The sequence below is a fragment of the Trachurus japonicus genome, chromosome 6, assembly GCF_045865225.1.
Source record: "Trachurus japonicus isolate A0001 chromosome 6, Traja_1.0".
Taxonomy (NCBI): Eukaryota; Metazoa; Chordata; class Actinopteri; order Carangiformes; family Carangidae; genus Trachurus; species Trachurus japonicus.
Genome location: NC_140912.1, coordinates 13107393 through 13123227, shown reverse-complemented (window position 1 = coordinate 13123227; position 15835 = coordinate 13107393). Strand labels below are relative to the sequence as shown.

At 42.2% G+C, this 15835-nt stretch overlaps 3 protein-coding genes across 3 annotated transcripts; all 3 read left to right on the top strand.

Annotated features, from left to right (window-relative positions):
- The first annotated feature begins 832 nt into the window (after positions 1-832).
- kbtbd4 (kelch repeat and BTB (POZ) domain containing 4) lies at positions 833-4652 on the top strand. Its single transcript, XM_085779002.1, has 5 exons — positions 833-885; positions 1743-2216; positions 2304-2445; positions 2959-3065; positions 3187-4652. The coding sequence occupies exons 2-5, from the start codon at positions 1755-1757 to the stop codon at positions 4045-4047; spliced, it is 1572 nt and encodes a 523-aa protein (XP_085635128.1). The 5' UTR covers positions 833-885; positions 1743-1754; the 3' UTR covers positions 4048-4652.
- Positions 4653-5522: 870 nt separating this feature from the next.
- On the top strand, positions 5523-12115 carry rapsn (receptor-associated protein of the synapse, 43kD). Its single transcript, XM_085779003.1, has 8 exons — positions 5523-6136; positions 6849-7187; positions 7885-8043; positions 8927-9025; positions 9155-9277; positions 9462-9515; positions 9628-9827; positions 10037-12115. Exons 1-8 carry the CDS (start codon positions 5912-5914, stop codon positions 10107-10109), a joined length of 1272 nt encoding a protein of 423 aa, XP_085635129.1. The 5' UTR covers positions 5523-5911; the 3' UTR covers positions 10110-12115.
- A 297-nt stretch (positions 12116-12412) lies between these two features.
- LOC146985753 (E3 ubiquitin-protein ligase TRIM35-like) lies at positions 12413-15527 on the top strand. The gene is made up of 6 exons (XM_085779007.1): positions 12413-12840; positions 13074-13169; positions 13368-13598; positions 14494-14516; positions 14610-14728; positions 14807-15527. Exons 1-6 carry the CDS (start codon positions 12448-12450, stop codon positions 15367-15369), a joined length of 1425 nt encoding a protein of 474 aa, XP_085635133.1. The 5' UTR covers positions 12413-12447; the 3' UTR covers positions 15370-15527.
- The last annotated feature ends 308 nt before the right edge of the window (positions 15528-15835 follow it).

The window sequence follows — 15835 nt, the reverse complement described above, 5'->3', positions numbered from 1 at the left end:
AATAAATGAATGAATGAATTGCATGAAGAAATGTCAACAGATATTTTAAGATGTATTTTTGTTTTTCCATTAGGCAAACATGCAAAATAACTCTCAAGTGGTCACACTATTGATGAATATTTCAGTACATGCTAGCTAGTTATGTACCAAGGCTCCACTGAGCTCTACTAACTTACTTAGTATGATTAATAAAAAAGAACATTGTGAAGGGACTGTACATTTACATCAAGATTTGTGTATTTGTGTAACAAAAATGATTCTCTTTTCCTGACCTGAAAATATCCTGGCCATAATTGTGGTATTGGACATGTTCAGTTGGATAAATCTGGGTCAAAGGTTACATGAACAATGGTTGATGGAACTAAAGTGTGCTGTAATTGACTGCAGTTTATTTTTAATTGCCTGGCTCTTACACTGTTTGTTTTGCTCTAGGTTATTACTATTATGTCTATTGTTTATCTGTGGTGTGGTATGTTGCTAAAAAACAATACAAAACTGAAGAAATATAATATATATGGAACAGTAAAAATTGGAGAAAAACATCAGATGCACTCTAAGCATAGGACAAGTTGACAAAGATTAGTAGTTTAAGCTTCTTCTTTTTTTTTTAAAGGATTCTGTATAAATGCCTAACATTTCCTCTAGATTTCCAATAAATACAATCAACTCTTCAAAACGTAGATGGATCGTCTTCCCAATATAATAAAACTATCCGTGATGTACAAAGTGAGTACACAGTGCAGTATCATGCAGTAAATCGGGGCCTGTAGTTTCACAGTTCCGCCACATGATGGCGGCAGCGGCAGTCGAGTCCAGTGAGTCGAGTTTATTTACTTCCGGTGAGGAGTTCATTTGCTCCTGAATGAAAAAGTAGTGAAGATTCAGGTAACAATACTTTTTAATAATAACACTAATAATATATGTTTTAGTTTTCTTAAACATTAAGACGCTTGTGTCTTATGAATGGTATTTTAGTAAAAGCCGTTCCTCTGTGATAGCAGGGTTTATCTCCAGAGGAGTGGCAGCGTTAGCCAGTTAGCTGCTGTGGCCGCTAACGCTAGCGAGCTAACAGTGACCGTAAACACAACCGAGCACACAACAGTCCTGTTTACAAACAGTCCTGTTTACAAACAGTCCTGCTTACAAACAGTCCTGTGGACAGTTAACACTGTCACTTAGCGTCTGCGGTTTATCTACTGCTCATTGAACCAAAGGAACAAGTCAGATTACAGATGCATCACTAAAATTGCAGAGGTCTCGATTCTCACTCAGTAACCACAACACACTCGTGTAACATTATGTGTGAGTGTGTTTGTGTTTGTGTGTATGAGTGAATGAGTCGCTGACATCAACGTCACTAAAAAGTATCATCGATCAATTTAATGGCGCTGTAAGCACGGCTCCGATGTGCTCTTTGCATTGTTAGTATTCAAACCACCAGTTAACACCAAACGGGATTATTCATGCAGTTCAGACATATTAAATATGGTCAGACATCATTTAAAAGTTTATCATTTAGTTTGTCCACTGAAGACTACTGACAAGATTCTTTTTTTTAACTGCAAAATGTGTTTGTCCGTACATGTTGGCCACAAAAAGATGATCTAAAATCTTACTTATGCAGCTTTATATGGCCAATACATGGTTTTTATTTATTTATTCATTTTTAGACCATATCAGTTTTAGGTGGAGGATTACCTAATAAACTGTGACTGATGTGCTGTTTGGTGGTTTTTGTCAAGTGAACAGCAAAGATGGAGTCCAGTGAGGAGGGGGGCCTCAGCGTTGGGGGCTCTGTGGGAGAGGAGAACTACTTCTTGGGATACACCTTCACCGACCGCTCCCACTCCAGCCGGGTGGTGAAGAGCATCATGGACCTGTGTCTGGAGGACGGCCTGTTTGCTGATGTCACCGTCACCGTGGACAGCAAAGAGTTTCACCTGCACCGCCTCGTGCTCTCGGCGCAGAGCAGCTTCTTCCGCTCCATGTTCACCTCCAACCTCAAAGAGTCCCACAACCGCGCCATTGAGTTGAAAGACGTCAGTGCCACCGTCTTCCAGCTGCTGGTCGACTACATCTACCACGGCACAATCAAACTGAGGGTGGAGGAGCTGCAGGACACGTATGAGATGGCCGACATGTACCAGCTGACTGCTCTGTTTGAGGAATGCTCTCGCTTCCTCTCACGGACAGTGGAGGTCAAGAGCTGCCTGCAGGCAAGTCACTGTTTTTCATCACGTCTGCTCCTTCATACTAATTATGTTGGATCAGTGTATTGATTACCTGTTTGTTTTTTTGTCCAGGTGATGTGGCTTGCAGACAGACACAGTGACCAGGAGCTGTACACTGCTGCCAAGCACTGTGCTAAAATCCATTTGGCCCAGCTGCATCAGACAGAAGAATTTCTCAATCTGCCTCTCTGCCTGCTCTTGGATATCATCAAAGGTATTCCTGTTTCCTGTTCTGTTGCCATGTGGTTGAGTAAACCAGCTAAAGAAAATGCTAGACTGCCCATTATTAAATCATAAGCTCTCTAACTGTCATTTAATGAATTTTAATGAAATTTAATGAAAAAACATCTGATACAGGATATAGATCCTCTACATCAGACTCAAAATAATAACAACATACAGAATTTAAACAAATATACCAACCCATACATAATATCACTTAAATATATCTAACAGAATAATAATAATAATAAAAAAATCTCCCACATTACCTCAAAGAAAGACTACAAAAAAGAAAAACAAAGAAAAAAAAGAAACAACAACAAACAAAAAAAAAGTGCTGGCATTTTCTTTATCTGCATTTTTATTTGATTTTTCTTTATTTTCTCACTCTGCTGGTTTGCCTCTCACAAGTCAAGTTTCATGTCTCTACAAACTGCTCAACCTAATTATCTCAAAACAAGCAATTCCATGAGTTTAATTTCAACGGTCTTGTGTTTGTGGTCAGATGGCGTTCCAAGCTCCCAGAATCCAACAGTGGCGATCGAGTCATGGATAAATCACAACAAGGTGGAGAGAGAAGAGTTTTCTTGTATCCTCCAAGAAAATCTGAAGGTAAGATTTTCTCATCCTGAGCAGAAAATCTTTTTTCAAGAAGAAGTTTTGATTGTTTGTGCGTTGAAATTATTTGTATCTGTGATGTATGATGATGTTTCTTTATCCCCTGTGTCTACAGGAAATTGGTGAAAATGTCCACATCTACCTGATCGGTAAGGAGGAGACGAGGACTCACTCCCTGGCCGTGTCGCTCCACTGTGACGAGGACGATGCGATCAGCGTGAGCGGCCAGAACAGTTTGTGCCACCAGATCACCGCGGCCTGTAAACACGGAGGGGACCTGTACGTGGTGGGGGGGTCGATCCCCCGGCGCATGTGGAAGTGCAACATGCACACTATGGATTGGGAGCGCTGTGCTCCGTTGCCTAGAGACCGCCTCCACCACACGATGGTCTCCGTCTCCACCGAGGATGCCATCTACTCACTAGGAGGCAAGACGTTGCAGGACACGCTCTCTAACGCCGTCATCTACTACACGGTGAAGGACAACATGTGGACAGAGACCAGCCAGCTGGACACCGCGGTGTCCGGCGCCGCTGGCGTCAACCTGGGAGGAACCATCTACCTGCTGGGAGGCGAGGAGAACGACATGGACTTTTTCACAAAGCCGTCCCGTCTCATCCAGTGCTTCGACACCTCCACGCAGAAATGTCAGATCAAACCTTACATGCTGCCGTTCGCGGGCTGCATGCACGCCGCCGTCCACATGGACGTGATCTTCATCGTGGCGGAGGGAGACTCCCTGGTGTGCTACAACCCTCTGCTGGAGAGCTTCACCCGCCTGCGCTTCCCCGAGGCGTGGAGCTGCGTCCCTTCGCTGTGGAAGGTGGCCAGCTGTAACGGCTGCATATACGTCTTCAGGGACAAATGTAAAAAAGGTGACGCCAACACGTTAAAGTTTAACCCGGCCACGTCTGTCGTCTCTGTTATCAGGGGCATTAAAATCCTCCTCACAAACTGGCAGTTTGTTTTGGCCTGAATTCTCCCCACACGGTGGTCCACACACTCGCCACGGAGAATCAGGGAAGACTGTGTGTGTGTGGAGGGGGGGGCTTACCATGACTTCACTGTTCAGACATCCTGTGAGGAGACCTGCTCTAAATATGTATTTACTCAGCTCATTTCCATGTCACTCATTCCATTCAGACTCCGCCGCCCGACCATGTACAAACAGCTCAGCGCCGTGTGTCTCCTGCTTGTGGTCCAGTGTCTCATCGTGCATCCCTTAGCTGAGGAATCAAACAAGTCTGTGGTGATGCTGTAACCAGTGATGAACTAATTAACATTGTTTCCTGTGATTGTTTATTGACACGCATGAACAACTTCACCATAGAAACCTTTACTGAACATCGAACATCCACCTTCAGTACGTTGTATGTGAACAAGTGTATTATGATGATGTGTTCTCAGATGTCATATTTGAGCTCAGTGTGCATAAACACGGTAACAGAGAATGTTTTCTAACTTTTCAAATTTTCACAGTTTCTTGTTTTATGGTTGTAATTATTATTATTTTTGGTCCAATGTACATGTTGAAGTTATGCTGTTAACATAAATGTCAAATATATCTCTATAGTCACTGATGTTTGTTTTGATATTTATGGCTCTGTAGCCTTCATTCATTAACTATCCCTTACTATTGATACTATGATTACTAACAGGGATTTAGGATCTCATTGTAAACATTGCATTTATAAAGAGTGCACTCTGTTGTCGTGTTGCTATTGAAAGCTTCGTCGACAAAGAGATAACCTCCACCTGTGTTTATCTTTGGTTGGGAATGCATCTTGTGAATGGTGAGTTGCTAAAGGTGCCTGTCTGTGTCCTTGGAGGGGGTTTGTGTGTGGGTGGGTGTGGGGGGGGTTTGAAGGAGAGAAAGCTACTACAGAGAGGACAAAACTTTGATCCCATTGATGTGTTTCAGGAGGCTGTGCTGCTGAAACCCAAGCCCAGTAACATGTCAGACTTTGTGAACTATTCTAAGCATCAGTTGCTGACGCCGAGATGAGGGGTGGGGGTTTCTAGGGGCACATATGCCCCTCCATAAGAACTCCCAATAGGAACCGATGGCTGCTACAAGCACCCGTCTGACCATGCAGTCCCTTAATGTTGGGAAATAAAGCTGTTTATAGCCGCCGTATCACAGTTCACGGTCCCACATGTGAGCGTCTGATCAGATCCATTTGTGGATGAGTGTTTTTAATACTCCAGAGGGTTGGGATGAAAAAACTTGTAATCCAGAGTCTGGCCAGTGAGTGAGGTTTAGTGTGAAGGCAGATCGCTAGGAGCTGTAGTGACCTTGGGACCGCTTGCTGAGGGCAGGACAGAATTCCTGAAGGGACACATGGTCTAGAGTGACAAGGCCATCTGCTGTAGCGCCAGCAGTAGGAGGAAGGTGGAGGGGGTTAGACACGGGGGTGCTGAGAATTCCTTTAGCTGGGGTGTGGAGGGAGTAGATATTCTGGGATATCACTGCGAGCACTCCACCGGGAAACGTGTTTCTTTGGCGTTTTTCAAACGGAAATCTGCAGGAGAATTTCTGAACACTTGATGGTGAGTGGGGATCACTGCAGGGTTAAAGGGGGAAGATATTTTCCTGGCCCTCCAGCTCTCCGCAGAACGAGTGGTGATAATGGTCTTGGTGTGTCGCCGTTTTACTTCGGTGGATCCAGTTTCCTTTCCGTCTCAGCACAGTCGGAGCTGAGAGAGCGGGATCTGGTGGTAGGCCTTCTGGCACCGACCCCTTCGGAGGATCATCTTCAAGGGATCTTCTTTGGAGTTGTACTGTGCATGGCAAGGATCTACTTTCTTGCTGCCTCACTGAAATTGCATGGCCTAAACGAATGAATATTTTTATGAGGCGCCTTGCACCAGAGATGGGCCAGGACCAAACCAAGCAGCAGATAGAGAAGGGCCTGAGGTTGTATCAGTCCAATCAGACAGACAAAGCCCTGCATGTGTGGACAAAAGTGCTGGAGAAGACCTCGGATCCTGGAGGGAAGTTTCGGGTGTTGGGGTGCCTGATCACAGCTCACTCAGAGATGGGGAAATATAAAGACATGCTCAAGGTAAGACTCTCTATGCTACCTGCAGTAACTTAATGCAATTGAATTGGCCAAATCAGTACACATTTATGGTTATACTCTTGCATTTCTGTGAAGGCTTAACAATGGTAAAATGTCAATCCAGGCAATGATAGTGTTTGTTGTATGTAAAGGTCATTAATATTTATACTCTGAAAAGTTGATGTTATCACATGGTTAGGATAAGTCATGTCTCATGTTTAATACCATGTCATGTGTTGTGCAACCAGCAGCAGGATGTGTGTGTGTGTGTGTGAGGTTGCAATCCTAATGAGTGAATGCCACTGAATATCTCATCAATTTTATATGTCATCATGTTGCTCTGGAGCGGCACACTCCATGCTGTCGCAGCACTTTAACATTTGATTGATGACTGATCGAGAAGAGGTCAAAGGTTACTCGCTTATGTCCCATTTTCTGTTATCTTGAGAAGCATGGGTTAATTTGTGGCTTCCACGCGATGCAGAGTAAATAAGTGTCCTGCAACCCGAGTATGAGTGTGGGGTGTCTTGTTGACATAATCATCTTTACTCAAGCAGCACCCACTCTCACCCTTAGGACGTTATAAAGTGGGGGCCTCATGTCTTTGGATTCATCAGATAATTTCTCTTTAATTCAGTATTTATCGAGATGTAAGACAATCCATACGATTGCCTGCATGCCCTCCATCACATCACACTGACATCTCTCCCTGCAGTACGCCCTTGATCAAATCGACACAGCCAGAGAGATGGAGGACCCAGACTACCTGACGGAGGGCTACCTGAACTTGGCGCGCAGCAACGAGAAGCTGTGCGACTTCCAGAAAACAGTCTCCTACTGTAAGACCTGCCTAAACATGCAGGGCACAACTGTGAGCCTGCAGCTCAACGGACAGGTATGCCTCAGCATGGGCAACGCCTTCCTGGGCCTCAGCGTCTTCCAGAAAGCTTTGGAGAGCTACGAGAAGGCCCTGCGTTACGCACACAACAACGATGACAAGATGCTGGAGTGCAGAGTCTGCTGCAGCCTGGGAAACATCTACGTCCATCTCAAGGTATACTCAGTATGCTGCTTTTACTGCTTTAATGAGATCTGATGGCTGTAAATCTGGCTGTGAGCTGATTTGAATGATCTTAATGGCTGCTGTTGAAACAATCCAAGCCTTTCAGACAAGGAGAATAGAATAAAAGCCTGTTAAAAAACTGAATTACTCAGATGGTCGCAGACATCTCAGCTATGTCATTTGGGTGAAAAACATTCATGGGACCGCACGTGCGACTTGATTGCACAATCAGTGCCAATGTTGCCAGTGTATTTGGGGGATATGATAACACTGCAGAGCATCCAAGCAAACATCATCAATGGTCAGCTCATGTAGTGCTGGACATTGTAAAACAAGGGCAGAGTGAGCAGGCTGGCTGGCAGGGGGCTTATGTAGTACCCTTGACATCAGAGATTTGTAAAAGTAATCCCCCCGGCTTCCCAGGGAGGATTGGTTTCAATGGGATTGTGATGAAGTGGTGTTAGAAGAATGCACTCATATGACACATTATCAAAGAAAAAATATAATTTGCTTGTTAGTGACCCAGAGGTATACTAGTGTACATGTACACTTATGCATGTTTCTTCATTTGATACCATCAAAAGTTCAATTGTCGTCGTTGCAACCCAACAAGCCCGTGTCAGTTGCATCTGAATAAGATGTTTTGCTGTACATTAGAGGACTTATTATTGTCCATGTCTGCCAACAGGACTATGAGAAAGCCCTGTTCTTCCCCTGCAAAGCAGCTGAGCTCGTCAATGACTACGGCAAGGGCTGGAGCCTCAAGTATCGAGCCATGAGCCAGTACCACATGTCTGTAGCCTACAGGAAACTGGAGCGCCTGCCAGACGCCATGGAGTGCTGTGAGGTATTGTTTTATAACCGTCCAACACATGATCGCTGTCCTCGGAGACAAACTTACATAACTTATGGAGAATGTCACAGTTTTGGTTTCCTTACCAAGTCCCCCCCCCCTCTCCCCCCCCACTTCCCCCTCTACCCCCCGGTGCCTCTGGCTGTCCCGACGTGGGAGCTGCAGATACAGTAGATGTTGTGCTGCTGACAGGTGCAAGTGCCAGTTGCCGTGTCGTACCAGGCCTCAGACCTCGACCAAAATATGCTCACAGAGGCACTGGTTTAACACTGTTAATGAAGAGGGAGGTTTAAGTCTTCGCTCTGTTCTAATTATGTGCCGAGGGTGAAAAATAACTTGATGACATTGCCTTGGAGTGTAAAAGTATAGTAACAAGACAGCCGGATGCATTTCAGATTTATTACATTTGCCAGACACGTTTAGCCAAATAATTTACACATCTTGTCATATTGGAATACCAGAGTACAAGAGGAGTCCTAAAGGTGAGAGACAAATATGTCTCACGTTCCTCAGCACATCTCACTTTGGCTCATTTGAACATTTGGTGAAACTCAAACTGCAAAACACAAACTGGCTGAATGAACCGTGTAACAGGAGAATACAGCTATTAGTTTCGTGTATGTTATTATTGTGACGGTAAAACACAAGTTATAAATAATGAAGTACATCACTGAGTTGAGTACATTACAAGCATATTATACATACCTTCTCCTGCTGTGCTGCCACTGGATGAAAATGCACTTGCTGCTTCAAAATCAAGTTTCCCGTGATTTCCATTCGAATCTTAGCAGCATGTTGGTGTCACAGGAGACTGGGTGGAGAGTGACCCCTCTTTAATTACCAAGTTTTTCATTTCCTGTGTCTCCTGCTTCAACAGGAATCTATGAAGATCGCTCTGCAGCATGGCGACCGTCCTCTGCAGGCTCTTTGCCTGCTCAACTTTGCAGACATACACCGCTGCAGGCGTGACACTGATGTAAGGTGTAAAATAGTGAACTTGTTTCAGAATTGGTTGTTAATCATTATATCTTTGCTTTTTCTTCTACTTAATGAATGAATGAATGAATGAATGAATCATCTGTCATGATCATCTTCTTCCATCCAGAAAGCATTCCCTCGCTACGAGTCTGCACTGGCCATCATGACTGAGATTGGAAACCGTATCGGACAGTCACACGTCTACCTGGGCGTTGCAAAGTGTTGGCTACTGCAGAAAGAATTTGACAAGGTACCTATAATACAGTAATATCCAAATAAGGTTCTGAATTGCCCCTCATGTGTGCGTGTTGTGTTCAACAATTCATTCATGCACAGCACAATGAAAGGAATGGCCATGACTCTTTTCTGTTTCCTTATTGGTTCTGTTGGTCAGTATTTGTGTTTTCATGTAACTCTCTTTCTCTTTGTTGCAGGCTCTCGATTCTTTGCAGCGAGCACAGGAATTGGCCGATGGAATGGGAAACAAGGTATCTACTCATCTTCAGTTACAATTAGATTTACAAACGGCTCAGATCTATTACTGATATCACAGTGTGTATGGCGTTGACAGCCCTTTTTTTCCCCTGTGTGTGTCTGAAGCTGTGTACACTGAAGGTTCACTGCCTGAGCGAGGGGATTTATCGGAGTCGGGGGGAGCAGGAGAAGCTCACAGAGCAGGTGGTGAAGTTCCTGCAGTGCGTCGAGGAGCTGGAGCTCTACTGTGGCATGTGTGGAGAGTCCATCGGGGACAGGGACCAAAAGTTACAGGCCTTGCCCTGTTCCCACATTTTCCATCTCAAGTGGGTGCTCCAGCTTATTGTATTCATGCTTTTTCTTTTATTAATTATTGTTGCCAGTACATCTTCATGACACAAATTGTTAAGAATACGTCTACTGAAGGTTTTCACAGCAGGTGCAGAGAAGAGATCCAGTCAGAGATGTAGTGTAACACATGTTAACAGGCTGAGAGCTAAAGCTTCTGACACTCTGCTGTGCTCTTTCCCTTCAGGTGTCTGCAGACAAACGGAACAAAAGGTTGCCCTAAATGTTTCAAGTCCTCCATGAAGCCTGGGTTTGTGTGATCGTGAGAGGGCGTTTGTGCGTCGGATCTGCAGACACAGCGTGATTCCTCACAGGCTCCTGACTGATCTGAGAGAAGCAGGCAGCCTCAGGATGTGCTGAAGATGTTTGAGGAGTCTGCTCTGAGCAGAGGATGCTGAACTGAACCCTGAGCGTCTCAGAGTGCAGCTCTGCGGATGCGATTGAAGGCATCCATCTTTATTACAGACACCAGTCTGTGAGTGACTGAGGCCGACTGACCAGGTACAACTGACAGAGTTACATCTCAATATAAGCTGAAGAAGAAAGAACCTACACTGTCCCTGTTGACTGGCCATTGTTGCAGAATTTAAACAGAGGAGTATGTACCGCCCCAAGAGCAGTTATATATCGGTGTATTTGCTGTTTAGTGCATTAGACATTAGTTTAGTGAACACAATGATTAAACTGTCAGTAATCCTAGTCACAGGGTTTGTCTTTCAATTCAACATTTTACACCACATCAACAGTTTTCTGGTTTTTCATTTTAAATCAGAACACAGAGCCATTTCTGAACTGAATCTGATTTCATACTTGGTATATTTATTATTGTATTAATGTACATACTATTCTCATATTCATTTGTTTTAAAAGTTTGATTTATTTGTGGTGTTTTGTAAAAGTTAAAACTAACTAAAATCTCTTAACCATTCAAAAACTAGTATGTCTTTACAAAACAGGTTCATGCAGCTGTTTTTTTTTCCTTCTTCACAAAGATTAAGGAGCAGACTCAACACACATTGTGTTCATAGAAATTCCTTTTCTGGAAATGTTTTACTCTGGACTCTGACATCAACATAGTCTTGTTGCAAATTTTGCTAAATATTGTTGAGAAGGAAACCTATTGGGAAAGGATCTTCTTTGACCAATCACACACTTGTCAATTATTTAGGTTAGAGCGATAACTATTCAGTCTGTTTTAATGTAATGTTTTCATATTTCTAATCACATGTAAATATGATTGATTGGCAAAATCTCAGTAGCCAGATTTGGATTCACCTCTTGCAAAGGTATTGTAATTTCAAGGTGATTTTAAGGGTGTTGCATGTTTTATTTACAACGCCAAGCAACAAAGTTGGACTACATCAAATTATGTATCCCTGTAACTGCGTATTTACTTACTTCGTAATTTGTTTGTCATAGTCTTTCTTAATATTCAGTGGCTTTTATCATTCATATTACTTGTATTTGTTTAGTTCATATAAAAATTTTTGAAAAAATGCCACAGGAGTCAAAACCATCATGGCTTACACAAGGTTTATTTTTTAGAAACGGAAGGTTTTCCTCAAAAACTGTGAGCTCATTATACTAAATTTATTTATACTTCTCTTTTAAAACATAGATGAGTTCAAATGTATGGTGAACAATGAATAATCATATTATATTAACCCTCTTTGAAAAATTTATAATGGAAATATTTAATGAAACTTAGTTCATAAGGACAAACTTGAGGAATACACACAAAAACTTTAGCTGTTTTTGTTTTCTCTCTTGGTGACCTCATGCAAGTCGGTTTAAGCGTGAGAAGAGAGAGACCAACACATTCACCTTTTACTGCACAAGCACTTATGTTCCTCACTGGAAGGACAACACCAACACCACAGCTCCCGGTTCTCCTTTAAGGTCCCGTCATCCAAACCAACGCAAACAAAACTGTTTACCTGTCGTACAGTCGATGTAAAACTCTTGTAAAGCACAGATGTTTTTCTTGTCGTGTGAGACATAGAGAAGATTTTACTGACAGTACAGCCGCTCATTAATGGTTTAAACTACCTCTGTTTTTGACTCCTCCTCAGAGGATTGATGCAGTAATAACACAACATTGAAATACATGTAGAATTATTATGTTTTTCTAGACATCATGTTGATATTACAGTGATTTAAATGAAATAAAGTCTGACTAAAATGCATTGTTAATATATTTATGCATTGAGTCAATCCATGGTACTGTGTCGAATATGGAGACAAAATAAAGTACACTGAAAGTGAATCAGGTGTTGCTGTTCTGTGACTTTAGTGCTATTCACTATTTGTATTGTTGTTGTTTTTTATATGCTATATACATGTTATGTTGGTAATTTTCAAACCAAAAGAGGATGTGAGTGATCACATGTTGATTTAGCAATGACATAACACTGTAACAACTTCACAAAGGCAAGGGTATGGAATACTTGATGCTCATTTAACCAGTTGTACAAGTTTTCTTTCTACTCTCAACCAGTCCTTCAGGGTTATAGCGCCTACAGTTACAACATCTGAGAAACAGGAAGCAAGGAAGGTTTTCTTTCCCGTAACCTCACTTTGCAGGAACACTTCAACCTGATGGCAACAAGGATCTCATTCTCTGAAGAGGAATTACTTTGTCCTCAGTGCACGGAGATTTACTGCTTTCCAGTTCGTTTGAAATGTGGACACAATATCTGCAAAGTTTGTTTAAAGAAATTCTGGGAATGGAAAGGAAGTCGAGAATGTCCCGTGTGTCGCATTGTGTCTGTCCCTGTGAGACCTCCAATCAATTTGGAGTTAAAGTTAGCTGCAGATAATTTTCAGCAGCAAAATAACAGCAGGAGTGAAGAGATGTGTGTTCTTCACAAGAAGAGGCTGACGATTTTTTGTCAGAATGATGAAGAGGCCATCTGTCTCGTCTGCCAGACATCAAAACAGCACAAGGTTCATGAGTGTTACCCAGTGGAGGAAGCTGCACAGCAGAAAAAGGTGAGTAAAAATAGAAATTGTGAAATAACTTGGCACTTTGTGTACAACACAAGATAGGCTACGGAGGATTCAGCCAGTTGTCTGTGATCTGAAGATTTGCAGCTGCTTCGATTTTAGTTTTTGATGTTAAAAAAGTTTGATTATGACTCCAACTAGCAATAATACCGTTTCACCTGTTGCCTGTTGCTTTTCTGTCAGTTGATTTGTCTCAACTCTTGTCTGTGAAATGTCAGACAGAAATCTCATCCATGCTGGAAGGCTTAAGGAAAAAGCTCAAAACACTGAGCAAAACAAAGGAGCAGTGGGAAGAAACAAAAACCTACATAGAGGTAAAAATCAGCATGTTTGCTCTGTCAATCTGATTTGTTCTTTATATGAATGCACTTGACATTTCCCTCTATATGGTGCTGTGCTGCGGTGATCCTTTAGTGCCGAAACTTGATGTGACTCATTGGTTTCATTTGGCACACAACACAAACATTCCTTTCATTTACTTGTGTAAACAAACAGCTCCCTCAATATTTCAGACACAAGCGAATGCTAATGAGAAAGTGATCAAGGAGGAGTTTCAGAAGCTGCATCAGTTCCTCCAAGAAGAGGAAGACATTAGATTGAAGGTGCTCAGACAGGAGGAGCAGATAAAGACCCAGGTGATGTGTGAAAAGCTGAAAAACATTTCAAGCCAGATCGTGACCCTCTCTTCCACCATCAGTGAACTAGAGAAAGCCCTCGGAGCCAAGGATTTACCATTCCTACAGGTACAGTAACCTGTAGTCATCATTAACATAACATCAAACTAAACTTTGGTGCTCAGGGGTAAGGATTAGGTTGCAAGAGTAATTCACATATAGACAATAAACACATGTAATGGTATTTTCATTGTATCACTGTTGGTATATTGCATCTTGTGAGGTTTTTAAATTATTAAGTTCAGTATATTTTCAAGGCCCACCTTGATTTCAAATTAGCTTATGATATTGGTATGTGGCACTGCTTTCTGCTCTATACTAATAAACATGAAAAAAAGAAAAGAGAGACAACAATGCATGAAATGAAATATTTAGTGACAAAATCACCACTCATATTGGCCCAGATTGTATTAGAAGACCATGAATGGGACCATGTATGTATGTATTTACAAAATGCAATACTTGTTGAGTTGTTCTGGTTTCACCAAAGAGGTAGAGCAATGCTTTTGGTTATGAACTACTAAAAAAAATAGACAACTCATTAATGTAGTTAATAATTTAGGCTGTTTTCATTATACGTTGTTATTTATAGTGTATAGTTTTTTTTCATCACCCTGCAGGATAGACACTTCACCACATCTGTAATCACAGATCCAGTTATCAATCAATCAATCAATCAATCAATCAATCAATCAATCAATCAATCAATCAATCAATCAATCAATCAATCAATCAATCAATCAATCAATCAATCAATCAATCAATGTTATATTTCTACTAGAATATTTTGGAAGCTGAACTTTGTGGTGCTGTTGAACTGCATTGTGTTAAATAATACACAGTTCTCAATAGTCATTTCCAGAAGCTGTTCAGCTACATGTGATGTGCTTGAATCTATGCTGCTTATTCTTTAAGCCAACAATTAATGGACTGTATTTCTTCACTTTCTTTCTTCAACTCAAAGGAATACAAGCAGACAAAGAAGAGGTAGGCCTAACTTCCTGTCTGCTAAAATGAAGCTCTATCTCTGTGTTTCCATTAGACAATCACAAATCATTGTATCACTCCAACATGTTTTAGGGTCAGATGCAACATCCAAGAGCCAGAGTGCATCAGAGACATCCTGATAAACTCTGCCGAACATCTGGGATTACTTAAATTTGGAATTTGGAAGAATATGGCCAACATCGTCCAGTATGGTGGGTAAACAGGCAGTGTTAATAATGTTTATGGGGTACCAGTATTTCCAATCTGATGAACTTTGTTTACACTTTCAGTCCCCATCACCCTGGATCCAAACACAGCCCAGTCCAACTTGGAGTTCTCTGAAGAGCTGACTCATGTGCAGTTCAAAAGTCAGCGGTCCGTACCCGACAACCCTGAACGCTGCACCAGCCGTGTGTGTGTTCTCGGGGCAACTGGCTTCAGATCTGGGAAACACAGCTGGACCGTAGATGTGGGTCAGAGCAAAGAGTGGTACATCGGAGTGGCCCAAGAGTCCATCAAAAGGAAGAGCGCGGCTTTCCTCGCGCCAGCCGAGGGATTCTGGGTAATTGGCCGCTCTAATGGAGACTTCTGCGCTCAGACCTCGCCTCCCACCAAGCTCGTGTTGAAGCAGAAGCCTGAGAGGATTACTGTAGAGTTGGACTGTGACAAAGGAAAGGTGGTGTTCATCAACGCTGATGATTTGACAACTATACACACATTCAAAGAGAGATTTAAAGAGAAGATTTTCCCCTTCGTCTCTCCTGGACTGTACGAAGAGGAGGGGAAAATCTCAAGCCCCCTGGCAATCTGTCCTCTGGCCATAAAAGTGAATGTAGACCAGACTCTTGCCTAGTCACATCTCTCTAGAGCAGTAGATCCCAACCTGTGGGCAGGGGCCAACTGGTGGGTTGCTGCGGGTACTGCAAGTAAATATTTAGGGAAAACTACAATGGTTTTAAAACAAAATATAGATGAATTAAGTTTTTCAGCACTTCAAATCAAATGACCTTTAAAAATATGAAGGATATTTAAATGTTCAGTTTTCTTTCTCATGTTAAGGCCTCTCACTGTGATGAGACAATGATAGGAGTGTTCACATTTTCATATTGGATAATGACAATAAGAATTTAAAAGAAAGTCAAGAAACAGATGGTGAAGCAACAGATGATCTTTCTCTTTCATATGTTTAAATTTAATCATCATCATCAAAAAAAAACACATGCCTTAGCCATCCACATTGTTATGCTGTCTGTAAGACAATTCTAACAAAAAGGTAGATGGTTGTATAAGTATTGATAAAGTTACACCCGTAATTCAGC